The sequence below is a fragment of the Oncorhynchus nerka genome, linkage group LG20 (genome assembly GCF_034236695.1).
Source record: "Oncorhynchus nerka isolate Pitt River linkage group LG20, Oner_Uvic_2.0, whole genome shotgun sequence".
Taxonomy (NCBI): Eukaryota; Metazoa; Chordata; class Actinopteri; order Salmoniformes; family Salmonidae; genus Oncorhynchus; species Oncorhynchus nerka.
The window spans coordinates 91,319,941-91,346,775 of NC_088415.1; the positions used below are offsets into that span (position 1 = coordinate 91,319,941).

The 26,835-nt window shown below is 37.3% G+C and overlaps 1 protein-coding gene across 1 annotated transcript in view; it reads left to right on the top strand.

Moving 5' to 3' along the window:
- The window catches only part of LOC115125028 (collagen alpha-1(XI) chain-like), a 255,449-nt gene that overhangs the window by 108,063 nt on the left and 120,551 nt on the right, over positions 1–26,835 (top strand). Inside the window, 4 exon segments of the mRNA XM_065006101.1 lie at positions 5,625–5,687; positions 17,202–17,243; positions 17,429–17,491; positions 24,883–24,957. Coding sequence (XP_064862173.1) covers positions 5,625–5,687; positions 17,202–17,243; positions 17,429–17,491; positions 24,883–24,957 — 243 coding nt within the window.

Genomic DNA, 26,835 nt, shown 5'->3' on the forward strand with positions numbered 1-26,835 from the left:
CTCACTCTCTCTCTCGTTCTCTCTCTCTCTCGCTCTCTCTCTCTGTGTCTGTCTTTCTGATCTCCCTCCCTCACACTCTCTCTCGTTCTCTCTTTCAATTCAAGGGCTTTATTGACATGGGAAACATATGTTAACTTTGCCAAAGCAAGTGAAATAGATGATAAACAAAAGTGAAATAAACAATAAAAATGAACAGTTAATATTACACTCAGAGGTTCCAAAAGAATAAAGACATTTTGTTTCTAGTCCCACTGTAGCCATTTTGTTTCCATTCCCACTGTAGCCATTTTGTTTCTAGTCCCACTGTAGCCATTTTGTTTCCAGTCCCACTGTAGCCATTTTGTTTCCAGTCCCACTGTAGCCATTTTGTTTCCAGTCCCACTGTAGCCATTTTGTTTCTAGTCCACTGTAGCCATTTTGTTTCACTGTAGCCATTTTGTTTCTAGTCCCACTGTAGCCATTTTGTTTCTAGTCCCACTGTAGCCATTTTTTGTTTCTCCCACTGTAGTCCCACTGTAGCCATTTTGTTTCTAGTCCCACTGTAGCCATTTTGTTTCTAGTCCCACTGTAGCCATTTTGTTTCTAGTCCCACTGTAGCCATTTTGTTTCTAGTCCCACTGTAGCCATTTTGTTTCTAGTCCCACTTTTGTAGCCATTTTGTTTCTAGTCCCACTGTAGCCATTTTGTTTCTAGTCCCACTGTAGCCATTTTGTTTCTAGTCCCACTGTAGCCATTTTGTTTCTAGTCCCACTGTAGCCATTTTGTTTCTAGTCCCACTGTAGCCATTTTGTTTCTAGTCCCACTGTAGCCATTTTGTTTCTAGTCCCACTGTAGCCATTTTGTTTCTAGTCCCACTGTAGCCATTTTGTTTCTAGTCCCACTGTAGCCATTTTGTTTCTAGTCCCACTGTAGCCATTTTGTTTCTAGTCCCACCATTTTGTTTCTAGTCCCACTGTAGCCATTTTGTTTCTAGCCATTTTTTGTTTCTAGTCCCACTGTAGCCATTTTGTTTCTAGTCCCACTGTAGCCATTTTGTTTCTAGTCCCACTGTTTCTAGCCATTTTTTGTTTCTAGTCCCACTGTAGCCATTTTTTGTTTCTAGTCCCACTGTAGCCATTTTGTTTCTAGTCCCACTGTAGCCATTTTGTTTCTAGTCCCACTGTAGCCATTTTGTTTCCAGTCCCACTGTAGCCATTTTGTTTCCAGTCCCACTGTAGCCATTTTGTTTCTAGTCCCACTGTAGCCATTTTGTTTCTAGTCCCACTGTAGCCATTTTGTTTCTAGTCCCACTGTAGCCATTTTGTTTCTAGTCCCACTGTAGCCATTTTGTTTCTAGTCCCACTGTAGCCATTTTTGTTTCTTTGTTTCTAGTCCCACTGTAGCCATTTTGTTTCTGTTTCTAGTCCCACTGTAGCCATTTTGTTTCTAGTCCCACTGTAGCCATTTTGTTTCTAGTCCCACTGTAGCCATTTTGTTTCTAGTCCCTGTACTGTAGCCATTTTGTTTCTAGTCCCAACCATTTTTTTGTTTCTAGTCCCACTGTAGCCATTTTGTTTCTAGTCCCACTGTAGCCATTTCCCACTGTTTTTAGTCCCACTGTAGCCATTTTGTTTTTGTTTCTAGTCCCACTGTAACCATTTTGTTTCTAGTCCCACTGTAGCCATTTTGTTTCTAGTCCCACTGTAGCCATTTTGTTTCTAGTCCCACTGTAGCCATTTTGTTTCTAGTCCCACTGTAGCCATTTTGTTTCTAGTCCCACTGTAGCCATTTTGTTTTTTGTTTCTAGTCCCACTGTAGCCATTTTGTTTCTAGTCCCACTGTAGCCATTTTGTTTCTAGTCCCACTGTAGCCATTTTGTTTCTAGTCCCACTGTAGCCATTTTGTTTCTAGTCCCACTGTAGCCATTTTGTTTCTAGTCCCACTGTAGCCATTTTGTTTCTAGTCCCACTGTAGCCATTTTGTTTCTAGTCCCACTGTAGCCATTTTGTTTCTAGTCCCACTGTAGCCATTTTGTTTCTAGTCCCACTGTAGCCATTTTGTTTCTAGTCCCACTGTAGCCATTTTGTTTCTAGTCCCACTGTAGCCATTTTGTTTCTAGTCCCACTGTAGCCATTTTGTTTCTAGTCCCACTGTAGCCATTTTGTTTCTAGTCCCACTGTAGCCATTTTGTTTCTAGTCCCACTGTAGCCATTTTGTTTCTAGTCCCACTGTAGCCATTTTGTTTCTAGTCCCACTGTAGCCATTTTGTTTCTAGTCCCACTGTAGCCATTTTGTTTCTAGTCCCACTGTAGCCATTTTGTTTCTAGTCCCACTGTAGCCATTTTGTTTCTAGTCCCACTGTAGCCATTTTGTTTCTAGTCCCACTGTAGCCATTTTGTTTCTAGTCCCACTGTAGCCATTTTTGTTTCTAGTCCCACTGTAGCCATTTTGTTTCTAGTCCCACTGTAGCCATTTTGTTTCTAGTCCCACTGTAGCCATTTTGTTTCTAGTCCCACTGTAGCCATTTTGTTTCTAGTCCCACTGTAGCCATTTTGTTTCTAGTCCCACTGTAGCCATTTTGTTTCTAGTCCCACTGTAGCCATTTTGTTTCTAGTCCCACTGTAGCCATTTTGTTTCTAGTCCCACTGTAGCCATTTTGTTTCTAGTCCCACTGTAGCCATTTTGTTTCTAGTCCCACTGTAGCCATTTTGTTTCTAGTCCCACTGTAGCCATTTTGTTTCCAGTCCCACTGTAGCCATTTTGTTTCTAGTCCCACTGTAGCCATTTTGTTTCTAGTCCCACTGTAGCCATTTTGTTTCTAGTCCCACTGTAGCCATTTTGTTTCTAGTCCCACTGTAGCCATTTTGTTTCTAGTCCCACTGTAGCCATTTTGTTTCTAGTCCCACTGTAGCCATTTTGTTTCTAGTCCCACTGTAGCCATTTTGTTTCTAGTCCCACTGTAGCCATTTTGTTTCTAGTCCCACTGTAGCCATTTTGTTTCTAGTCCCACTGTAGCCATTTTTTGTTTCTAGTCCCACTGTAGCCATTTTGTTTCTAGTCCCACTGTAGCCATTTTGTTTCTAGTCCCACTGTAGCCATTTTGTTTCTAGTCCCACTGTAGCCATTTTGTTTCTAGTCCCACTGTAGCCATTTTGTTTCTAGTCCCACTGTAGCCATTTTGTTTCTAGTCCCACTGTAGCCATTTTGTTTCTAGTCCCACTGTAGCCATTTTGTTTCTAGTCCCACTGTAGCCATTTTGTTTCTAGTCCCACTGTAGCCATTTTGTTTCTAGTCCCACTGTAGCCATTTTGTTTCTAGTCCCACTGTAGCCATTTTGTTTCTAGTCCCACTGTAGCCATTTTGTTTCTAGTCCCACTGTAGCCATTTTGTTTCTAGTCCCACTGTAGCCATTTTGTTTCTAGTCCCACTGTAGCCATTTTGTTTCTAGTCCCACTGTAGCCATTTTGTTTCTAGTCCCACTGTAGCCATTTTGTTTCTAGTCCCACTGTAGCCATTTTGTTTCTAGTCCCACTGTAGCCATTTTGTTTCTAGTCCCACTGTAGCCATTTTGTTTCTAGTCCCACTGTAGCCATTTTGTTTCTAGTCCCACTGTAGCCATTTTGTTTCTAGTCCCACTGTAGCCATTTTGTTTCTAGTCCCACTGTAGCCATTTTGTTTCTAGTCCCACTGTAGCCATTTTGTTTCTAGTCCCACTGTAGCCATTTTGTTTCTAGTCCCACTGTAGCCATTTTGTTTCTAGTCCCACTGTAGCCATTTTGTTTCTAGTCCCACTGTAGCCATTTTGTTTCTAGTCCCACTGTAGCCATTTTGTTTCTAGTCCCACTGTAGCCATTTTGTTTCTAGTCCCACTGTAGCCATTTTGTTTCTAGTCCCACTGTAGCCATTTTGTTTCTAGTCCCACTGTAGCCATTTTGTTTCTAGTCCCACTGTAGCCATTTTGTTTCTAGTCCCACTGTAGCCATTTTGTTTCTAGTCCCACTGTAGCCATTTTGTTTCTAGTCCCACTGTAGCCATTTTGTTTCCAGTCCCACTGTAGCCATTTTGTTTCTAGTCCCACTGTAGCCATTTTGTTTCTAGTCCCACTGTAGCCATTTTGTTTCTAGTCCCACTGTAGCCATTTTGTTTCTAGTCCCACTGTAGCCATTTTGTTTCTAGTCCCACTGTAGCCATTTTGTTTCTAGTCCCACTGTAGCCATTTTGTTTCTAGTCCCACTGTAGCCATTTTGTTTCTAGTCCCACTGTAGCCATTTTGTTTCTAGTCCCACTGTAGCCATTTTGTTTCTAGTCCCACTGTAGCCATTTTGTTTCGAGTGCCACTGTAGCCATTTTGTTTCTAGTCCCACTATAGCCATTTTGTTTTCTAGTCCCACTATAGCCATTTTGTTTCTAGTCCCACTGTAGCCATTTTGTTTCTAGTCCCACTGTAGCCATTTTGTTTCTAGTCCCACTGTAGCCATTTTGTTTCTAGTCCCACTGTAGCCATTTTGTTTCCAGTCCCACTGTAGCCATTTTGTTTCGAGTGCCACTGTAGCCATTTTGTTTCTAGTCCCACTATAGCCATTTTGTTTCTAGTCCCACTGTAGCCATTTTGTTTCTAGTCCCACTGTAGCCATTTTGTTTCTAGTCCCACTGTAGCCATTTTGTTTCTAGTCCCACTGTAGCCATTTTGTTTCTAGTCCCACTGTAGCCATTTTGTTTCCAGTCCCATTTCTCCCACAACAGTGGTGGTCAGTACTGTTCAAGATGAGAGAGGACAATCACTTTTCCATGACCACGGCCTTATTTCTATTTACAGCATATTGGATGACTGTCATTCATTTTCCATTCAGCCAGCTCAATGTAATAGTGATAAGTTTAGGTTACGACATGATACTCTTTATTTTTTCCCCAAAACCAATCATGAGGTTGCTACAACCGAGCTTATGAATGAAAGGTTAACAACGTTTCATCATGAATTCTTCCTGTGTGAAGTCATTGTGTCAACAATATCAGGTGTCCAGGACCCTCGCTGTGTTCCGTTAGTTATGTACATCCCAAATGCCACCCTATTCCCTATATAGTGCACTACACATAGGGCCCTGGTCAAAAGTTGTGCACTATAAAAGGAACACAGTGCAATTTGGGATACATCCCTGTTTGTCATCTTCAGTGGCTTTGGAAAACTAACCAATATCATTCGGACCAAGACTCAAATTGTGGCTTCTTTACGAACCACATCTTGTGGTTAATAATTCCTACGTAGACTAAAAACACATTTAGCATTTAGCCTTAACAAACGTTCCACTACCAGGCACAGACAGGCACTCTGCATTTTGAAGGGGTCTGGGATCTTTTCTTATCTCTTTTACAGCTGGAAGTGGTAGTGTATTTCAATTCTCTGGAATCTCCTGGTGAAATGAGGACACCCGTTTTGGGTAGGACGTCCCTTGCTGCCATGACTACTTCACCTCTGATTGGTTATAATTCACACTGCTGGTGTTTGTGACATCAGCTTAGAACCTAGTGATGCTGCCACCACGCCTACAGAAGGATTTTTCTTTGGGGAAATACTGACGCCCCCCCGTGTTTGGTTGACAACTGGCAGATCTGTATTCTGATAGGATGTCTCTGTGGTGTGTTTTCAGATCGGAGGAGGTAGATATGGCGGAGAGAAAGGAGAGAAGGGAGAACCCGCCATCATTGAACCCGTAAGTGGAAGGCAACACATTTTATCACTATTGTATAACTAGGTATCAGTGGTGCATCAGCTAAAACCGGGGAGTTAACTTTGCCGTAAACATCATTTTCTGACGTTTCTCCTGCTTCAGCTCAGTCCCACTCCATGTTTCCCCGACTCATAAACATGACACGTTGTACACTGGGTATTATCACTACTGTATAACTAGTTATTATCACTACTATATAACTAGTTATTATCACTACTGTATAACTAGTTATTATCCCTACTATATAACTAGTTATTATCACTACTATATAACTAGTTATTATCACTACTGTATAACTAGTTATTATCACTACTATATAGCTAGTTATTATCACTACTATATAACTAGTTATTATCCCTACTATATAACTAGTTATTATCACTACTGTATAACTAGTTATTATCACTACTGTATAACTAGTTATTATCCCTACTATATAACTAGTTATTATCACTACTGTATAACTAGTTATTATCACTACTGTATAACTAGTTATTATCCCTACTATATAACTAGTTATTATCACTACTGTATAACTAGTTATTATCACTACTATATAACTAGGTAGTATCACTACTCTATAACTAGTTATTATCCCTACTATATAACTAGTTATTATCACTACTGTATAACTAGTTATTATCACTACTGTATAACTAGTTATTATCACTACTGTATAACTAGTTATTATCACTACTATATAACTAGGTATTATCACTACTATATAACTAGGTATTATTACTACTGTATAACTAGTTATTATCACTACTGTATAACTAGTTATTATCACTACTATATAACTAGGTATTATCACTCCTGTATAACTAGTTATTATCACCACTGTATAACTAGTTATTATCACTACTATATAACTAGTTATTATCACTACTATATAACTAGTTATTATCCCTACTCTATAAAAAGTTATCATCACTACTATATAACTAGTTATTATTACTACTATATAACTAGGTATTATCACGACTATATAACTAGGTATTATCCCTACTATATAACTAGTTATTATCACTACTATATAACTAGTTATTATCACTATTATATAACTAGGTATTATCACTACTATATAACTAGTTATTATCATTACTATATAACTAGTTATTATCACTATTATATAACTAGGTATTATCACTACTATATAACTAGTTATCACTACTATATAACTAGTTATTATCCCTACTATATAACTAGTTATTATCACTACTATATAACTAGTTATTATCACTACTATATAACTAGTTATTATCCCTACTCTATAACTAGTTGTTATCCCTACTATATAACTAGGTATTATCCCTACTATATAACTAGGTATTATCACTACTATATAACTAGGTATTATCACTACTATATAACTAGTTATTATCACTACTATATAACTAGTTATTATCACTACTATATAACTAGTTATTATCCCTACTATATAACTAGTTATTATCACTACTATATAACTAGTTATTATCCCTACTATATAACTAGTTATTATCACTACTATATAACTAGTTATTATCCCTACTATATAACTAGTTATTATCACTACTATATAACTAGTTATTATCACTACTATATAACTAGTTTCACTACTATATAACTAGTTATCACTACTATATAACTAGTTATTATCCCTACTATATAACTAGTTATTATCACTACTATATAACTAGTTATTATCCCTACTATATAACTAGTTATTATCACTACTGTATAACTAGTTATTATCACTACTGTATAACTAGTTATTATCCCTACTATATAACTAGTTATTATCACTACTGTATAACTAGTTATTATCACTACTGTATAACTAGTTATTATCACTACTGTATAACTAGTTATTATCACTACTGTATAACTAGTTATTATCACTACTATATAACTAGGTATTATCACTCCTGTATAACTAGTTATTATCACCACTGTATAACTAGTTATTATCACTACTATATAACTAGTTATTATCACTACTATATAACTAGGTATTATCCCTACTCTATAAAAAGTTATCATCACTACTATATAACTAGTTATTATTACTACTATATAACTAGGTATTATCACGACTATATACCTAGTTATTATCACTACTATATAACTAGGTAGTATCACTACTATATAACTAGTTATTATCACTACTATATAACTAGGTATTATCCCTACTATATAACTAGGTATTATCCCTACTATATAACTAGGTATTATCACTACTATTTAACTAGTTATTATCACTATTATATAACTAGGTATTATCACTACTATATAACTAGTTATTATCACTACTATATAACTAGTTATTATCACTACTATATAACTAGTTATTATCACTATTATATAACTAGGTATTATCACTACTATATAACTAGTTATCACATTTTGTTTCTAGTCCCACTGTAGCCATTTTGTTTCCAGTCCCACTGTAGCCATTTTGTTTCTAGTCCCACTGTAGCCATTTTGTTTCTAGTCCCACTGTAGCCATTTTGTTTCTAGTCCCACTGTAGCCATTTTGTTTCTAGTCCCACTGTAGCCATTTTGTTTCTAGTCCCACTCTAACCATTTTGTTTCTAGTCCCACTGTAGCCATTTTGTTTCTAGTCCCACTGTAGCCATTTTGTTTCTAGTCCCACTGTAGCCATTTTGTTTCTAGTCCCACTCTAACCATTTTGTTTCTAGTCCCACTGTGGCCATTTGGTTTCTAGTCCCACTGTAGCCATTTTGTTTCTAGTCCCACTGTAGCCATTTGGTTTCCAGTCCCACTGTAGCCATTTTGTTTCTAGTCCCACTGTAGCCATTTTGTTTCTAGTCCCACTGTAGCCATTTTGTTTCTAGTCCCACTGTAGCCATTTTGTTTCTAGTCCCACTGTAGCCATTTTGTTTCTAGTCCCACTGTAGCCATTTTGTTTCTAGTCCCACTGTAGCCATTTTGTTTCTAGTCCCACTGTAGCCATTTTGTTTCTAGTCCCACTGTAGCCATTTTGTTTCTAGTCCCACTGTAGCCATTTTGTTTCTAGTCCCACTGTAGCCATTTTGTTTCTAGTCCCACTGTAGCCATTTTGTTTCTAGTCCCACTGTAGCCATTTTGTTTCTAGTCCCACTGTAGCCATTTTGTTTCTAGTCCCACTGTAGCCATTTTGTTTCTAGTCCCACTGTAGCCATTTTGTTTCTAGTCCCACTGTAGCCATTTTGTTTCTAGTCAGTCCCACTGTAGCCATTTTGTTTCTAGTCCCACTGTAGCCATTTTGTTTCTAGTCCCACTGTAGCCATTTTGTTTCTAGTCCCACTGTAGCCATTTTGTTTCTAGTCCCACTGTAGCCATTTTGTTTCTAGTCCCACTGTAGCCATTTTGTTTCTAGTCCCACTGTAGCCATTTTGTTTCTAGTCCCACTGTAGCCATTTGGTTTCCAGTCCCACTGTAGCCATTTTGTTTCTAGTCCCACTGTAGCCATTTTGTTTCTAGTCCCACTGTAGCCATTTTGTTTCTAGTCCCACTGTAGCCATTTTGTTTCTAGTCCCACTTTGTTTCTAGTCCCACTGTAGCCATTTTGTTTCTAGTATAACTAGTTATTATCACTAGTATATAACTAGTTATTATCCCTACTATATAACTAGTTATTATCACTACTATATAACTAGTTATTATCCCTACTATATAACTAGTTATTATCACTACTATATAACTAGTTATTATCCCTACTATATAACTAGTTATTATCACTACTATATAACTAGTTATTATCACTACTATATAACTAGTTATCACTACTATATAACTAGTTATTATCCCTACTATATAACTAGTTATTATCCCTACTATATAACTAGTTATTATCACTACTATATAACTAGTTATTATCACTACTATATAACTAGTTATTATCACTACTATATAACTAGTCATTATCACTACTATATAACTAGTTATCACTACTATATAACTAGGTATTATCCTTACTATATAACTAGTTATCACTACTATATAACTAGGTATTATCACTACTATATAACTAGTTATTATCCCTACTATATAACTAGGTATTATCCTTACTATATAACTAGGTATTATCACTGCTATTTAACTAGTTATTATCACTATTATATAACTAGGTATTATCACTACTATATAACTAGTTATCACTACTATATAACTAGTTATTATCCCTACTATATAACTAGTTATTATCACTACTATATAACTAGTTATTATCCCTACTATATAACTAGTTATTATCACTACTATATAACTAGTTATTATCCCTACTATATAACTAGTTATTATCACTACTATATAACTAGTTATTATCACTACTATATAACTAGTTATTATCCCTACTATATAACTAGTTATTATCACTACTATATAACTAGTTATTATCACTACTATATAACTAGTTATTATCACTACTATATAACTAGGTATTATCCTTACTATATAACTAGTTATTATCCCTACTATATAACTAGGTATTATCCCTACTATATAACTAGTTATTATCACTACTATATAACTAGGTATTATCACTACTATATAACTAGTTATTATCACTACTATATAACTAGTTATTATCACTACTATATAACTAGTTATTATCAGTTATTATCTACTATATAACTAGGTTTATCACTACTATATAACTAGTTATTATCCTACTATATAACTAGTTATTATCACTACTATATAACTAGGTATTATCACTACTATATAACTAGTTATTATCCCTACTATATAACTAGTTATTATCCTTACTATATAACTAGTTATTATCACTACTATATAACTAGTTATTATCACTACTATATAACTAGTTATTATCACTACTATATAACTAGGTATTATCACTACTATATAACTAGTTATTATCCTACTACTATATAACTAGGTATTATCACTACTATATAACTAGTTATTATCACTACTATATAACTAGTTATTATCACTACTATATAACTAGTTATTATCCTACTATATAACTAGTTATTATCCTTACTACTATATAACTAGTTATTATCCCTACTATATAACTAGTTATTATCCCTCTATATAACTAGTTATTATCACTATATAACTAGTTATTATCACTACTATATAACTAGTTATTATCACTACTATATAACTAGTTATTATCACTACTATATAACTAGTTATTATCACTACTATATAACTAGTTATTATCACTACTATATAACTAGTTATTATCACTACTATATAACTAGTTATTATCACTACTATATAACTAGTTATCACTATATAACTAGGTATTAGCCTATATAACTAGTTATTATCACTACTATATAACTAGTTATTATCCCTACTATATAACTAGTTATTACATATATCCCTACTATATAACTAGGTATTATCACTACTATATAACTAGTTATTATCACTACTATATAACTAGGTTATTATCACTACTATATAACTAGTTATTATCCCTACTACTATATAACTAGTTATTACTCTAGGTATTATCTACTATATAACTAGTTATTATCACTACTATATAACTAGTTATTATCACTACTATATAACTAGTTATTATCACTACTATATAACTAGTTATTATCCCTACTATATAACTAGGTATTATCACTACTATATAACTAGTTATTATCACTACTATATAACTAGGTATTATCCTACTATATAACTAGGTATTATCACTACTATATAACTAGTTATTATCACTACTATATAACTAGTTATTATCCCTACTATATAACTAGTTATTATCACTACTATATAACTAGTTATTATCCCTACTATATAACTAGTTATTATCACTACTATATAACTAGTTATTATCACTACTATATAACTAGTTATTATCACTACTATATAACTAGTTATTATCCCTACTATATAACTAGTTATTATCACTACTATATAACTAGTTATTATCACTACTATATAACTAGTTATCACTACTATATAACTAGGTATTAGCCTTACTATATAACTACGTATTATCACTACTATATAACTAGGTATTATCCCTACTATATAACTAGTTATTATCCCTACTATATAACTAGGTATTATCACTACTATATAACTAGTTATTATCCCTACTATATAACTAGTTATTATCACTACTATATAACTAGTTATTATCACTACTATATAACTGGTTATCACTACTATATAACTAGGTATTATCCCTACTATATAACTAGTTATTATCCCTACTATATAACTAGGTATTATCACTACTATATAACTAGTTATTATCCCTACTATATAACTAGGTATTATCCTTACTATATAACTAGTATTATCACTGCTATTTAACTAGTTATTATCACTATTATATAACTAGGTATTATCACTACTATATAACTAGTTATCACTACTATATAACTAGTTATTATCCCTACTATATAACTAGGTATTATCACTACTATATAACTAGTTATTATCACTACTATATAACTAGGTATTATCCTTACTATATAACTAGTTATTATCACTACTATATAACTAGTTATTATCACTACTATATAACTAGTTATTATCACTACTATATAACTAGGTATTATCACTACTATATAACTAGTTATTATCACTACTACTATTATAACTAGGTATTATCACTACTATATAACTAGTTATTATCCCTACTATATAACTAGTTATTATCCTACTATATAACTAGTTATTATCCCTACTATATAACTAGTTATTATCACTACTATATAACTAGTTATTATCACTACTATATAACTAGTTATTATCCCTACTATATAACTAGTTATTATCACTACTATATAACTAGTTATTATCACTACTATATAACTAGTTATTATCCCTACTACTATATAGTTATTACTAGTTATTATCACTACTATATAACTAGTTATTATCACTACTATATAACTAGTTATTATCACTACTATATAACTAGGTATTATCACTACTATATAACTAGTTATTATCACTACTATATAACTGGTTATCACTACTATATAACTAGGTATTATCCCTACTATATAACTAGTTATTATCCCTACTATATAACTAGTTATTATCACTACTATATAACTAGTTATTATCACTACTATATAACTAGTTATTATCACTACTATATAACTAGGTATTATCCTTACTATATAACTAGATATTATCACTACTATATAACTAGTTATTATCCCTACTATATAACTAGGTATTATCCCTACTATATAACTAGGTACTATCACTACTATATAACTAGTTATTATCCCTACTATATAACTAGTTATTATCACTACTATATAACTAGTTATTATCACTACTATATAACTAGTTATTATCACTACTATATAACTAGGTATTATCACTACTATATAACTATTATCATACTATATAACTAGTTATTATCACTACTATATAACTAGTTATTATCCCTACTATATAACTAGTTATTATCACTACTATATAACTAGTTATTATCACTACTATATAACTAGGTATTATCACTACTATATAACTAGTATTATCCCTACTATATAACTAGTTATTATCACTACTATATAACTAGTTATTATCACTACTATATAACTAGTTATTATCACTACTATATAACTAGTTATTATCACTACTATATAACTAGTTATTATCACTACTATATAACTAGTTATTATCACTACTATATAACTAGTTATTATCACTACTATATAACTAGTTATTATCACTACTATATAACTAGTTATTATCAACACTACTATAACTAGGTTATTATCACTACTATATAACTAGTTATTATCACTACTATATAACTAGTTATTATCACTACTATATAACTAGTTATTATCACTACTATATAACTAGTTATTATCACTACTATATAACTAGTTATTATCACTATCTAGTTATTATCTACTATATAACTAGTTATTATCACTACTATATAACTAGTTATTATCACTACTATATAACTAGTTATTATCACTACTATATAACTAGTTATTATCACTACTATATAACTAGTTATTATCCCTACTATATAACTAGTTATTATCCCTACTATATAACTAGTTATTATCCTACTATATAACTAGTTATTATCCCTACTATATAACTAGTTATTATCCCTACTATATAACTAGGTATTATCACTACTATATAACTAGTTATTATCACTACTATATAACTAGTTATTATCACTACTATATAACTAGTTATTATCACTACTATATAACTAGTTATTATCACTACTATATAACTAGTTATTATCACTACTATATAACTGGTTATCACTACTATATAACTAGGTATTATCACTACTATATAACTAGTTATTATCCCTACTATATAACTAGTTATTATCACTACTATATAACTAGTTATTATCACTACTATATAACTAGTTATCACTACTATATAACTAGTTATTATCCCTACTATATAACTAGTTATTATCACTACTATATAACTAGTTATTATCCCTACTATATAACTAGTTATTATCACTACTGTATAACTAGTTATTATCCCTACTATATAACTAGGTATTATCCCTACTATATAACTAGTTATTATCCCTACTATATAACTAGGTACTATCACTACTATATAACTAGTTATTATCACTACTATATAACTAGTTATTATATTACTATATAACTAGGTATTATCACTACTATATAACTAGTTATTATCCTACTATATAACTAGGTATTATCCTACTATATAACTAGGTTATTATCACTACTATATAACTAGGTATTATCCCTACTATATAACTAGGTATTATCACTACTATATAACTAGTTATTATCCCTACTATATAACTAGGTATTATCACTACTATATAACTAGTTATTATCACTACTATATAACTAGGTATTATCACTACTATATAACTAGGTATTATCACTACTATATAACTAGTTATTATCCCTACTATATAACTAGTTATTATCACTACTATATAACTAGTTATTATCACTACTATATAACTAGTTATTATCACTACTATATAACTAGTTATTATCACTACTATATAACTAGTTATTATCACTACTATATAACTAGTTATTATCACTACTATATAACTAGTTATTATCACTACTACATAACTAGGTATTATCACTATTATATAACTAGTTATTATCACTGCTATATAACTAGTTATTATCATTACTGTATAACTAGTTATTATCACTACTGTGTAACTACGTAGTACTGTATAACTAGTTATTATCACTACTATATAACTAGTTATTATCACTACTGTGTAACTAATTATTATCACTACTGTGTAACTAATTATTATCACTACTTTTTAACTAGTTATTATCCCTACTATATAACTAGGTATTATAACTACTATCTAACTAGGTATTATCCCTACTATATAACTAGGTATTATCACTACTATATAACTAGGTATTATCACTACTATATAACTAGTTATTATCACTACTGTATAACTAGTTATTATCACTACTATATAACTAGTTATTATCCCTACTATATAACTAGTTATTATCCCTACTATATAACTAGTTATTATCACTACTATATAACTAGTTATTATCACCACTGTATAACTAGTTATCACTACTATATAACTAGTTATTATCACTACTATCTAACTAGTTATTATCACTACTATATAACTAGTTGTTATCCCTACTATATAACTAGTTATTATCACTACTATATAACTAGGTAGTATCACTACTATATAACTAGTTATTATCACTATTATATAACTAGTTATTATCACTACTGTATAACTAGTTATTATCACTACTATATAACTAGTTATTATCACTGCTATATAACTAGTTATTATCACTATTATATAACTAGTTATTATCACTACTATATAACTAGTTATTATCACTGCTATATAACTAGTTATCACTACTATATAACTAGTTATTATCACTATTATATAACTAGTTATTATCACTGCTATATATCACTACTGTATAACTAGGTATTACTGTATAACTAGTTGTTATCACTACTGTGTAACTAGGTAGTACTGTATAACTAGTTATTATCACTACTGTGTAACTAGTTATTATCACTACTATATAACTAGTTATTATCACTACCATATAACTAGTTATTATCACTACTGTGTAACTAATTATTATAACTACTATATAACTAGTTATTATCCCTACTATATAACTAGTTATTATCACTGCTATATAACTAGGTATTATCACTACTCTATAACTAGGTATTATCACTGCTCTATAACTAGGTATTATCACTACTCTATTACTAGGTATTATCACTTCTCTATAACTAGGTATTATCACTACTCTATAACTAGGTATTATCACTACTGTATAACTAGGTATTATCACTACTCTATAACTAGGTATTATCACTACTCTATAACTAGGTATTATCACTACTATATAACTAGTTATTATCACTACTATATAACTAGGTATTACTAGGCATTGCTGAATAACTAGTTATTATCACTACTGTGTAACTAGTTATTATCACTACTATATAACTAGTTATTATCACTACCATATAACTAGTTATTATCACTACTATATAACTAGTTATTATCACTACTATATAACTAGTTATTATCACTACTGTGTAACTAGGTATTCATGATGTATCATCAACTGTACTCTGTCTCCACTCTGCCTGTAGATGTACTGCCGTCTCTGAATGCTAATGTATCCATGTTTCCCTCTCTTTTCTGTCTTCCCTCTCTTTTCTCTGTCTTCCCTCTCTTTTCTCTGTCTTCCCTCTCTTTTCTCTGTCTTCCCTCTCTTTTCTCTGTCTTCCCCCTCTTTTCTCTGTCTTCCCTCTCTTTTCTGTCTTCCCGCTCTTTTCTCTGTCTTCCCTCTCTTCTCTGTCTTCCCTCTCTTTTCTGTCTTCCCTCTCTTTTCTCTGTCTTCCCTCTCTTTTCTCTGTCTTCCCTCTCTTTTCTGTCTTCCCTTTCTTTTCTCTGTCTTCCCTCTCCTTTCTGTCTTCCCTCTCTTTTCTGTCTTCCCTCTCTTTTCTGTCTTCCCTTTCTTTTCTCTGTCTTCCCTCTCTTTTCTATCTTCCCCCTCTTTTCTCTGTCTTCCCCCTCTTTTATCTGTTTGCCCTCTCTTTTCTATCTTCCCTCTCTTTTCTCTGTCTTCCCCCTCTTTTCTGTCTTCCCCTCTTTTATCTGTCTTCCCTCTCTTTTCTCTGTCTTCCCTCTCTTTTCTCTGTCTTCCCTCTCTTTTCTCTGTCTTCCCCCTCTTTATCTGTCTGCCCTCTCTTTTCTCTGTCTTCCCTCTCTTTTCTCTGTCTTCCCTCTTTTGTCTGTCTTCCCTCTTTTGTCTGTCTTCCTCTCTTTTCTCTGTCTTCCCTCTCTTTTCTCTGTCTGCCCTCTCTTTTCTCTGTCTTCCCTCTCTTTTCTCTGTCTGCCCTCTCTTTTATCTGTCTTCCCTCTCTTTTCTGTCTTCCCCCTCTTTTCTCTGTCTTCCCTCTCTTTTCTCTGTCTTCCTTCTCTTTTATCTGTCTTCCCTCTCCTTCTCTGTCTTCCAGGGGATGCTGATTGAAGGACCCCAAGGAGGCCCCGGCCAAGCTGTGAGTATCACGTTCTCTCTTTGCCTCCCTCTCTCCCAGACCTAGAGAGAGAGAGAGAGAGAGAGAGAGAGAGAGAGAGAGAGAGAGAGAGAGAAGCTTTGTCTCTCTGAGGTTGATAAATTAAATGTGGTAGCAGTTTGGTAAGCTAGCTCTGCTGTAGTTAATGTGTATGTGTGCGTTCGCAGGGCTTGCCCGGCGCCCCAGGCTCCCAGGGTGCCCCTGGCCCACATGGAGACCACGGTGACAGGGTAAGTGAGCTGTCGCTGCTCAGGAACTCCCTTTGCACTTCCTGCTGTTGGAAATAGGTCATTCTCTCATTACCCACCACTTCCTTTAACTCTCTGACTCTCATTTTAACCCATCGCTATAGCAACATATGCAACTCAACAGTTTATATATAGCTACCACAGCAAATAGTGTAAAGGCTATTCAGAGTGTGGTTGGACAACTCTGGCTCATAGAATATACAGTTGAACCCTCGTAGAATATACAGTACAACCCTCATAGAATATACAGTAGAACCCTCGTAGAATATACAGTAGAACCCTCGTAGAATATACAGTAGAACCCTCGTAGAATATACAGTAGAACCCTCGTAGAATATACAGTACAACCCTCGTAGAATATACAGGACAACCCTCGTAGAATATGCAGTACAACCCTCATAGAATACACAGTACAACCCTTGTAGAATATACAGTAGAACCCTCGTAGAATATACAGTAGAACCCTCGTAGAATATACAGGACAACCCTCGTAGAATATGCAGTACAACCCTCGTAGAGTATACAGTACAACCCTCATAGAATATACAACACAGCCCTCATAGAATATACAGTACAACCCTCATAGAATATACAGTACAACCCTCATAGAATATACAACACAGCCCTCATAGAATATACAGTACAACCCTCGTAGAGTATACAGTACAACCCTCATAGAATATACAGTACAACCCTCGTAGAATATACAGTAGAACCCTCATAGAATATACAGTAGAACCCTCAGCACATCAAACCAATACAACTATAGCGGTTTAGAAATACCAAATAATGTAATGTTAAGGGAGATCTCAGTGAATGGAAGGTGGAGATCTCAGTGAATGGAATGTTAAGGGAGATCTCAGTGAATGGAATGTTAAATGAGATCTCAGTGAATGGAATGTTAAGGGAGATCTCAGTGATTGGAATGTTAAGGGAGATCTCAGTGATTGGAATGTTAAGGGAGATCTCAGTGATTGGAATGTTAAATGAGATCTAAGTGAATGGAATGTTAAGGGAGATCTCAGTGATTGGAATGTTAAGGGAGATCTCAAGTGATTGGAATGTTAAGGGATATCTCAGTGATTGGAATGTTAAGGGAGATCTAAGTGAATGGAATGTTAAGGGAGATCTCAGTGAATGGAATGTTAAGGGAGATCTCAGTGATTGGAATGTTAAGGGAGATCTCAGTGAATGGAATGTTTTAGTTTTTTTTGAGAGAATACCAAGTGTGCAAAGCTTTTATCAAGGCAAAGGGTGCCTACTTTGAAGAATCTCAAATATAAAATAGATGTTGATTTGTTTAACACTTGTTTGGGGTTACTACATGATTCCATATGTGTTTTTTTCCTAGTTTTGATGTCTTCACTAGTATTCTACAATGTAGACAATAGTTTTACAAAATAAAGGAAAAACCCTGGAATGAATGTAGGTGTGTCCAAACTTTTGACTGGTACTGTATATTTGGGAGAATGTAGTTGTTAGACCCCTCAGGCCAAGTCTGACTAGTCTGTCTCCTTGGACCGTGGCTAATATAGCTGACTAATAATGAGTCAGCATTCCACTTACTTCACTGATTCTTAGATGACAGTCTATTCATAGTAACAGTATATTATGATAATGAAGACATTAGTTTAAAAATAATAAACACAGTGTTTCAGACAAGACTGGTCTTGACAACAAGCCATCCATCTTGGTTTTACAAAGAAGACAAGCCAGCAGGTATGCCTATATAGGAAGTCGTATCTCTGTGTCCTTCTCCTTCGGCTGGGTTTGTAGTAGAGCCCCATACCTTCATACCACGGGGAGAAAAGAGGTCAATCAGCCACGGCTTGCTACTGCACCGGGGAGGAGAAGGAGAGGGAAGGGAGGAGAGGAAAGAAGGAAAGGAGGGGAGGAAGACCGAGGGGCAGGCCCGGGAAACCAAATAACTCGGATTACCCTCAACAACACATAGTTGTAGAACTACGTCCCTATTCCCTATTGGCCCTGGTTAAAAGTAGTACACTATATAGGGCATAGTGTGCTATTTGGGTCGCTGGCTGTTTTTTTTCTCTCAATGTCTCAGTTTCAAGGGGCCTTAAAGCCGACCTCAGACCCTCCAGCAGCACATCAAACAATAAGGCACCCTTAGAGTGTCAATGTACTTCTTTAAGGGCTGCACTGGACCCTGGTCTAAAGTAGTGCCCTATATCGGGACTCCGGTGGCATTTGGGACACAGCCCAGGGACTGTGGATCTGAGGACATTTAGTTTGATTGATTGACACTGAATAAGTGGCCCCTCTTTAAGAATCTGTAGTGCGAGTTTGTTTTTTCCTTCTAGAATGTGGTGAATCGACCCTGTTTCCCTCTCCCCCCCTTACACACCCTACATTGTAAATTGTAAATAAGAATTTCTTCTTAACTGACTTACCTAGTTAAATAAAAGTTAAATAAACTTTTTTTTTTTTTTTTTACAAATAAATGGGAATAGAACAACTTGAGACCCAACCTTAGAATGCCCTCGAGGGAAGACACACCCACCAAGCCCACCTCAGCAGAGTCAAACGTCCCTCTCCCCTCCTCTCCCCTCCTCTCCTCTTGATACACAAAAGCCTTTTTGTTCCAGTAAGAGCAGAATGCTCAGAAAATATTTGTCTGATCCCGGATCCCTCCACCCCAGTCCGTCGCTGCCTCTCCATTTCCTCCCAGGAGGAGCCTGACTGAGAATTGACAGGCCCATTGAAAGTGACCCGGTGCTGGTGGTTCTGAAGTTTGGGATTTTTGGAGAGAGTGCAGGGTCTCCCTAACACACACACACACACACACACACACTATACCCTTGCAGGGATTATCCTTTGATCAGCACGTTTCTCACATAACCGACCCCGCACCCCTCGCCTCCTCTCTCCCCACCACACCCTACCCCACCCAATGATCTATATATATATGATGACTGATAGATGGTGCTGTGTTGAAGCCTCCATCTTGGTACTCCCCCACCATTATAAATAATATTTTGAAATTGATAGAAATGCATTTATTAATGTCTACATTTGTTTTTGCCACATCTATTATACTACAGACACATTCATGTTTACTTTTAAATCATATTATGTGAGCTAAACATACACATGAAAACATGTTTAAAAAACGTATAATTCTTGTTATTGTCACCACTACAACAAAAATTCTAAAATAAATTGACTACTTCTTCTAGGGAGTGCCAATATGGCCGACCGGTGGTTTCAAAACCTCTCATTGGCCAACACATAACATGAGCAATCCGGAGTTGATATATTGTACATGATTGATCCCACCACAGCCCCCCTACCCCAAGCCCCTGCAGTACCACTGTGTGTTGACTGGGGGGGCAGTAAGGAGTCTATGGCTAAGTTTAGAATGGCACCCTATTCACTATATAGCGCCCTACCTTTGACCAAGGCCCATAGGACTCTGGGCCCATAGGACTCTGGTCAAAAGTAGTGCACTATATAGGGAATAGGGTGCCATAGGACTCTGGGCCCATAGGACTCTGGTCAAAAGTAGTGCACTATATAGGGAATAGGGTGCCATTATAGAGTTAGCCGTATGTAGCTCTCTGGATATCCCTCTGGATAAGACAGCAAGGCAGGCAGTCAACCAGCCAGACAGTTAGGCTGTCAGGCAGTCAGTCAGGCAGTCAACCAGCCAGACAGTTAGGCTGTCAGGCAGTCAGTCAGGCAGTCAACCAGCCAGACAGTTAGGCTGTCAGGCAGTCAGTCAACCAGCCAGACAGTTAGGCTGTCAGGCAGTCAGTCAACCAGCCAGACAGTTAGGCTGTCAGGCAGTCAGTTAACCAGCCAGACAGTTAGGCTGTCAGGCAGGCAGTCAACCAGCCAGACAGTTAGGCTGTCAGGCAGTCAGTCAACCGGCCAGACAGTTAGGCTGTCAGGCAGTCAGTCAGGCAGTCAGTTAGTCAGAGAAGGGAAGCAGTAACACATGGGAACAATTTGACACAGCAGAGACAGACAGACTAGATCAGAGCGCGTGACCAGCTTGCTAAAGAGATCATGCCCTGGCCTGGCTGCTAAAGAGATCATGCCCTGGTCTGTTAAAGAGATCATGCCCTGACCTGGTCTGTTAAAGAGATCATGCCCTGGTCTGTTAAAGAGATCTAGTCCTGGTCTGGTCTGTTAAAGAGATCTAGCCCTGGCATGTTAAAGCGATCATGCCCTGGTCTGTTAAAGAGATCTAGCCCTGGTCTGTTAAAGAGATCATGCCCTGGTCTGTTAAAGAAATCTAGCCCTGGTCTGTTAAAGAAATCTAGCCCTGGCCTGGTCTGTTAAAGAGATCTAGCCCTGGTCTGGTCTGTTAAAGAGATCTAGCCCTGGTCTGGTCTGTTAAAGAGATCTAGTCATGGTCTGGTAAAGAGATCTAGCCCTGACCTGGCCTGCTAAAGAGATCTAGCCCTGGTATGGCCTGCTAAAGAGATCTAGCCCTGGTCTGTTAAAGAGATCTAGCCCTGGCCTGTTAAAGAGATCTAAACCTGGCCTGTTAAAGAGATCTAGCCCTGACCAGGCCTGCTAAAGAGATCTAGCCCTGGTCTGGCCTGCTAAAGAGATCTAGCCCTGGCCTGTTAAAGAGATCTAGCCCTGGCCTGTTAAAGAGATCTAGCCCTGGCCTGTTAAAGAGATCTAGCCCTGGCCTGGCCTGCTAAAGAGATCTAGCCCTGGTCTGTTAAAGAGATCTAGCCCTGGTCTGGTCTGTTAAAGAGATCTAGTCCTGGTCTGGTAAAGAGATCTAGGCCTGGCCTGTTAAAGAGATCTAGCCCTGGTATGTTAAAGAGATCTAGCCCTGGTCTGTTAAAGAGATCTAGCCCTGGTCTGTTAAAGAAATGTAGCCCTGGCCTGGTCTGTTAAAGAGATCTAGCCCTGGCCTGTTAAAGAGATCTAGCCCTGGCCTGGCCGGCTAAAGAGATCTAGCCCTGGCCTGGTCTGTTAAAGAGATCTAGCCCTGGCCTGTTAAAGAGATCTAGCCCTGGCCTGGCCTGCTAAACAGATCTAGCCCTGGTCTGTTAAAGAGATCTAGCCCTGGCCTGGTAAAGAGATCTAGCCCTGGCCTGTTAAAGAGATCTAGCCCTGGTCTGGCCTGCTAAACAGATCTAGTCCTGGTCTGTTAAAGAGATCATGCCCTGACCTGGTCTGTTAAAGAGATCTAGCCCTGGTCTGTTAAAGAGATCTAGCCCTGGCCTGTTAAAGAGATCTATCTCTGGCCTGGCCTGCTAAAGAGATCTAGCCCTGGTCTGTTAAAGAGATCTAGCCCTGGTCTGGTCTGTTAAAGAGATCTAGTCCTGGTCTGTTAAAGATATCTAGCCCTGGTCTGGTCTGTTAAAGAGATCTAGTCCTGGCCTGGTCTGTTAAAGAGATCTAGCCCTGGTCTGTTAAAGAGATCTAGCCCTGGCCTGGTCTGTTAAAGAGATCTAGCCCTGGTCTGTTAAAGAGATATAGCCCTGGCCTGGTCTATTAAAGAGATCTAGCCCTGGTCTGTTAAAGAGATCTAGTCCTGGCCTGGTCTGTTAAAGAGATCTAGCCCTGGCCTGGTCTGTTAAAGAGATCTAGCCCTGGCCTGGTCTGTTAAAGAGATCTAGCCCTGGCCTGGTCTGTTAAAGAGATCTAGCCCTGGCCTGGTCTGTTAAAGAGATCTAGCCCTGGTCTGTTAAAGAGATCTAGCCCTGGCCTGGTCTGTTAAAGAGATCTAGCCCTGGTCTGTTAAAGAGATCTAGTCCTGGCCTGGTCTGTTAAAGAGATCTAGCCCTGGCCTGGTCTGTTAAAGAGATCTAGCCCTGGCCTGTTAAAGTCTGTTCTGTTAAAGAGATCTAGCCCTGGCCTGGTCTGTTAAAGAGATCTAGCCCTGGCCTGTTAAAGAGATCTAGCCCTGGTCTGTTAAAGAGATCTAGCCCTGGCCTGGTCTGTTAAAGAGATCTAGTCCTGGCCTGGTCTGTTAAATAGATCTAGTCCTGGCCTGGCCCGCTGGTGGTAATACAGTGGATATACTGTGATTTATAATGCACGTTTAGTCTGGACTATTTGCGATAGCATATCCGTTAAATCATTAGCATTAGCATAACTATTTTTCCTCAGTTCTTTATCAACAACATAATGTTGTGATGATGTGTCTGAGTGCCCACCACATACCTTGACATTGATTTCACAATGCTAATAAATGCAATGTATTTTTGTATGGCTGGATGCTTGTTTTAAGTCTAATAAAGTGCTAATTTAAGCTAATTTACAGTAGGAAGTCCCACCCCTCTGCTAATTCACAGTAGGAAGTCCCACCCCTCTGTTAATTCACAGTAGGAAGTCCCACCCCTCTGCTAATTCACAGTAGGAAGTCCCACCCCTCTGCTAATTTACAGAAGGAAGTCCCACCCCTCTGTTAATTCACAGTAGGAAGTCCCACCCCTCTGCTAATTCACAGTAGGAAGTCCCACCCCTCTGCTAATTCACAGTAGGAAGTCCCACCCCTCTGCTTATTCACAGTAGGAAGTCCCACCCCTCTGTTAATTCACAGTAGGAAGTCCCACCCCTCTGTTAATTCACAGAAGGAAGTCCCACCCCTCTGCTAATTCACAGAAGGAAGTCCCACCCCTCTGTTAATTTACAGAAGGAAGTCCCACCCCTCTGCTAATTCACAGAAGGAAGTCCCACCCCTCTGTTAATTTACAGTAGGAAGTCCCACCCCTCTGTTAATTTACAGAAGGAAGTCCCACCCCTCTGCTAATTCACAGAAGGAAGTCCCACCCCTCTGCTAATTTACAGTAGGAAGTCCCACCCCTCTGTTAATTCACAGAAGGAAGTCCCACCCCTCTGCTAATTTACAGAAGGAAGTCCCACCCCTCTGCTAATGCACAGTAGGAAGTCCCACCCCTCTGTTAATTCACAGTAGGAAGTCCCACCCCTCTGCTAATTCACAGTAGGAAGTCCCACCCCCCTGCTAATTCACAGTAGGAAGTCCCACCCCTCTGCTAATTCACAGTAGGAAGTCCCACCCCTCTGCTAATTCACAGGTAGGAAGTCCCACCCCTCTGCTAATTCACAGTAGGAAGTCCCACCCCTCTGCTCGTCAGTAGTGGCCTGGTCGTAAAAGATCACCGTGGCCAAACATCAAACCTCACCATCTCCATTACTTTCTCAAGGTCTATGAAATACTCCAAATGTTCTGTACCCACATACTCTTTTCCTCTTTACAGATTTGTATCAGTAATCATGTATATTTCCTATGATTAAGAAGTTCCTTCCCCTTTAACTTTGTAGTCAACCTCTCTCTAAATTATTCTATAATAACCAAATGTCTGTCTGTCTGTCTGTCTGTCTGTCTTTCTCTCTCCCTCTCTCTCTCCTACATTACCCAGGGTCCTCCAGGGCGTGCTGGTCTTCCTGGTTCAGACGGAGTTCCTGGCCCTCCAGGTACCCTTCTAATGCTGCCAGTAAGTCCCCTCTTACCTCATCTTTCCTCTCTCTCTACCTCTCTCCTTCGCTCTCTACCTCTCTCCTTCGCTCTCTACCTCTCTCCTTCGCTCTCTACCTCTCTCCTTTGCTCTCTACCTCTCTCCTTCGCTCTCTATCTCTCCTTCGCTCTCTACCTCTCTCCTTCGCTCTCTACCTCTCTCCTTTGCTCTCTACCTCTCTTCTTCCCTCTCTACCTCTATTCTTCCCTCTCTACCTCTCTCCTTCCCTCTCTTCCTACTGCTGTTGCTCGTATAAAAGGTTCCATTTTCATGCTGCCAGTAAGTCCCCTCTTACCTCATCCTTCCTCTCTCTCTACCTCTCTCCTTCCCTCTCTCCTTCTCTCTCTACCTCTCTCCTTCCCTCTCTTCCTACTGCTGTTGCTCGTATAAAAGGTTCCATTTTCATGCTGCCAGTAAGTCCCCTCTTACCTCATCCTTCCTCTCTCTCTACCTCTCTCCTTCCCTCTCTTCCTCTCTCCTTCTCTCTCTACCTCTCTCATTCCCTCTCTTCCTACTGCTGCTGCTCTTATAAAAGATTCAATTTTCATGTTGGCAGTAAGTCTCCTCCCTCCCTCCCTCCTTCTCCCCCCCCCCCTCCCACCTTCCATCTGTCCTCAACCTTATCTTCTATATTGTATTCTATGTTATTAGCGTTCATCATTGTCTAAAGGCCCGAATGCAACCCACAACATTTCTCTTTCAACCATGAAGAAACACCTTTCCATCAACCTCCATATGTCCTGGCTGTCTGACTACCAGCTACCTGTTTCCATTAGGTCGTATGTAACCTCCAGTCAACTGTGGTGTCTCTGTTTTGGACCGTGAAGTCACCTTGTTTAACACACTTCACCTCACTGTATCCCCGTTAAGCCCTCGGTACATATAAACCTCAGTCATTCACCTTGTAAAAGTCACTGGGTGCAGTGGACTGGAACCGGTGACTGTGTAACCACTCTGCATGCAGCTCAGCGGACATTTTGGATCTAATGGATCTGTCATGGAGCCCAGTGACGGGTTTATACACACTGCAGGGCTGCAACTCAGTGTCCGTGTTGGATATGGTGGTGTTCCCCTGCTCAGACTTCGCTGATTCATGCCAGATAGGTATTTTACGTGTCAGCTAACCACATCATGTGTTAGAGCTATCTGGTGCCTGAAGGCACGGTCGGTGACGTGGCAAGCAACCATTGGTTGATGCTTGCAACGTCTGAGTAGGGGTGGCGGGACCATCGTCTGTCTGGGACGACCAGTGATGCTGATGAACACACAGGGCTGCACAAAGAATATATATTATATTTTATATATATATAAATAATATAGAGAGAGTGTGTATTATTAGCCAAACAAAAGGTTCGACCTCAAAAATATTTATTTTTACATTTTTTAAAAATGATTATTTTCACATAGGGCCGCCCACAGAGATCCTATCCTGTTCTGAGATGTCGTAATGTGTGACGGCTGCCCACAGAGATCCTATCCTGTTCTGAGATGTCGTAATGTGTGACGGCTGCCCACAGAGATCCTATCATGTTCTGAGATGTCGTAATGTGTGACGGCTGCCCACATAGATCCTATCCTGTTCTGAGATGTCGTAATGTGTGACGACTGCCCACAGAGATCCTATCATGTTCTGAGATGTCGTAATGTGTGACGGCTGCCCACAGAGATCCTATCATGTTCTGAGATGTCGTAATGTATGACGGCTGCCCACAGAGATCCTATCCTGTTCTGAGATGTCATAATGTGTGACGGCTGCCCACAGAGATCCTATCATGTTCTGAGATGTCGTAATGTGTGACGGTTGCCCACAGAGATCCTATCATGTTCTGAGATGTCGTAATGTGTGACGGCTGCCCA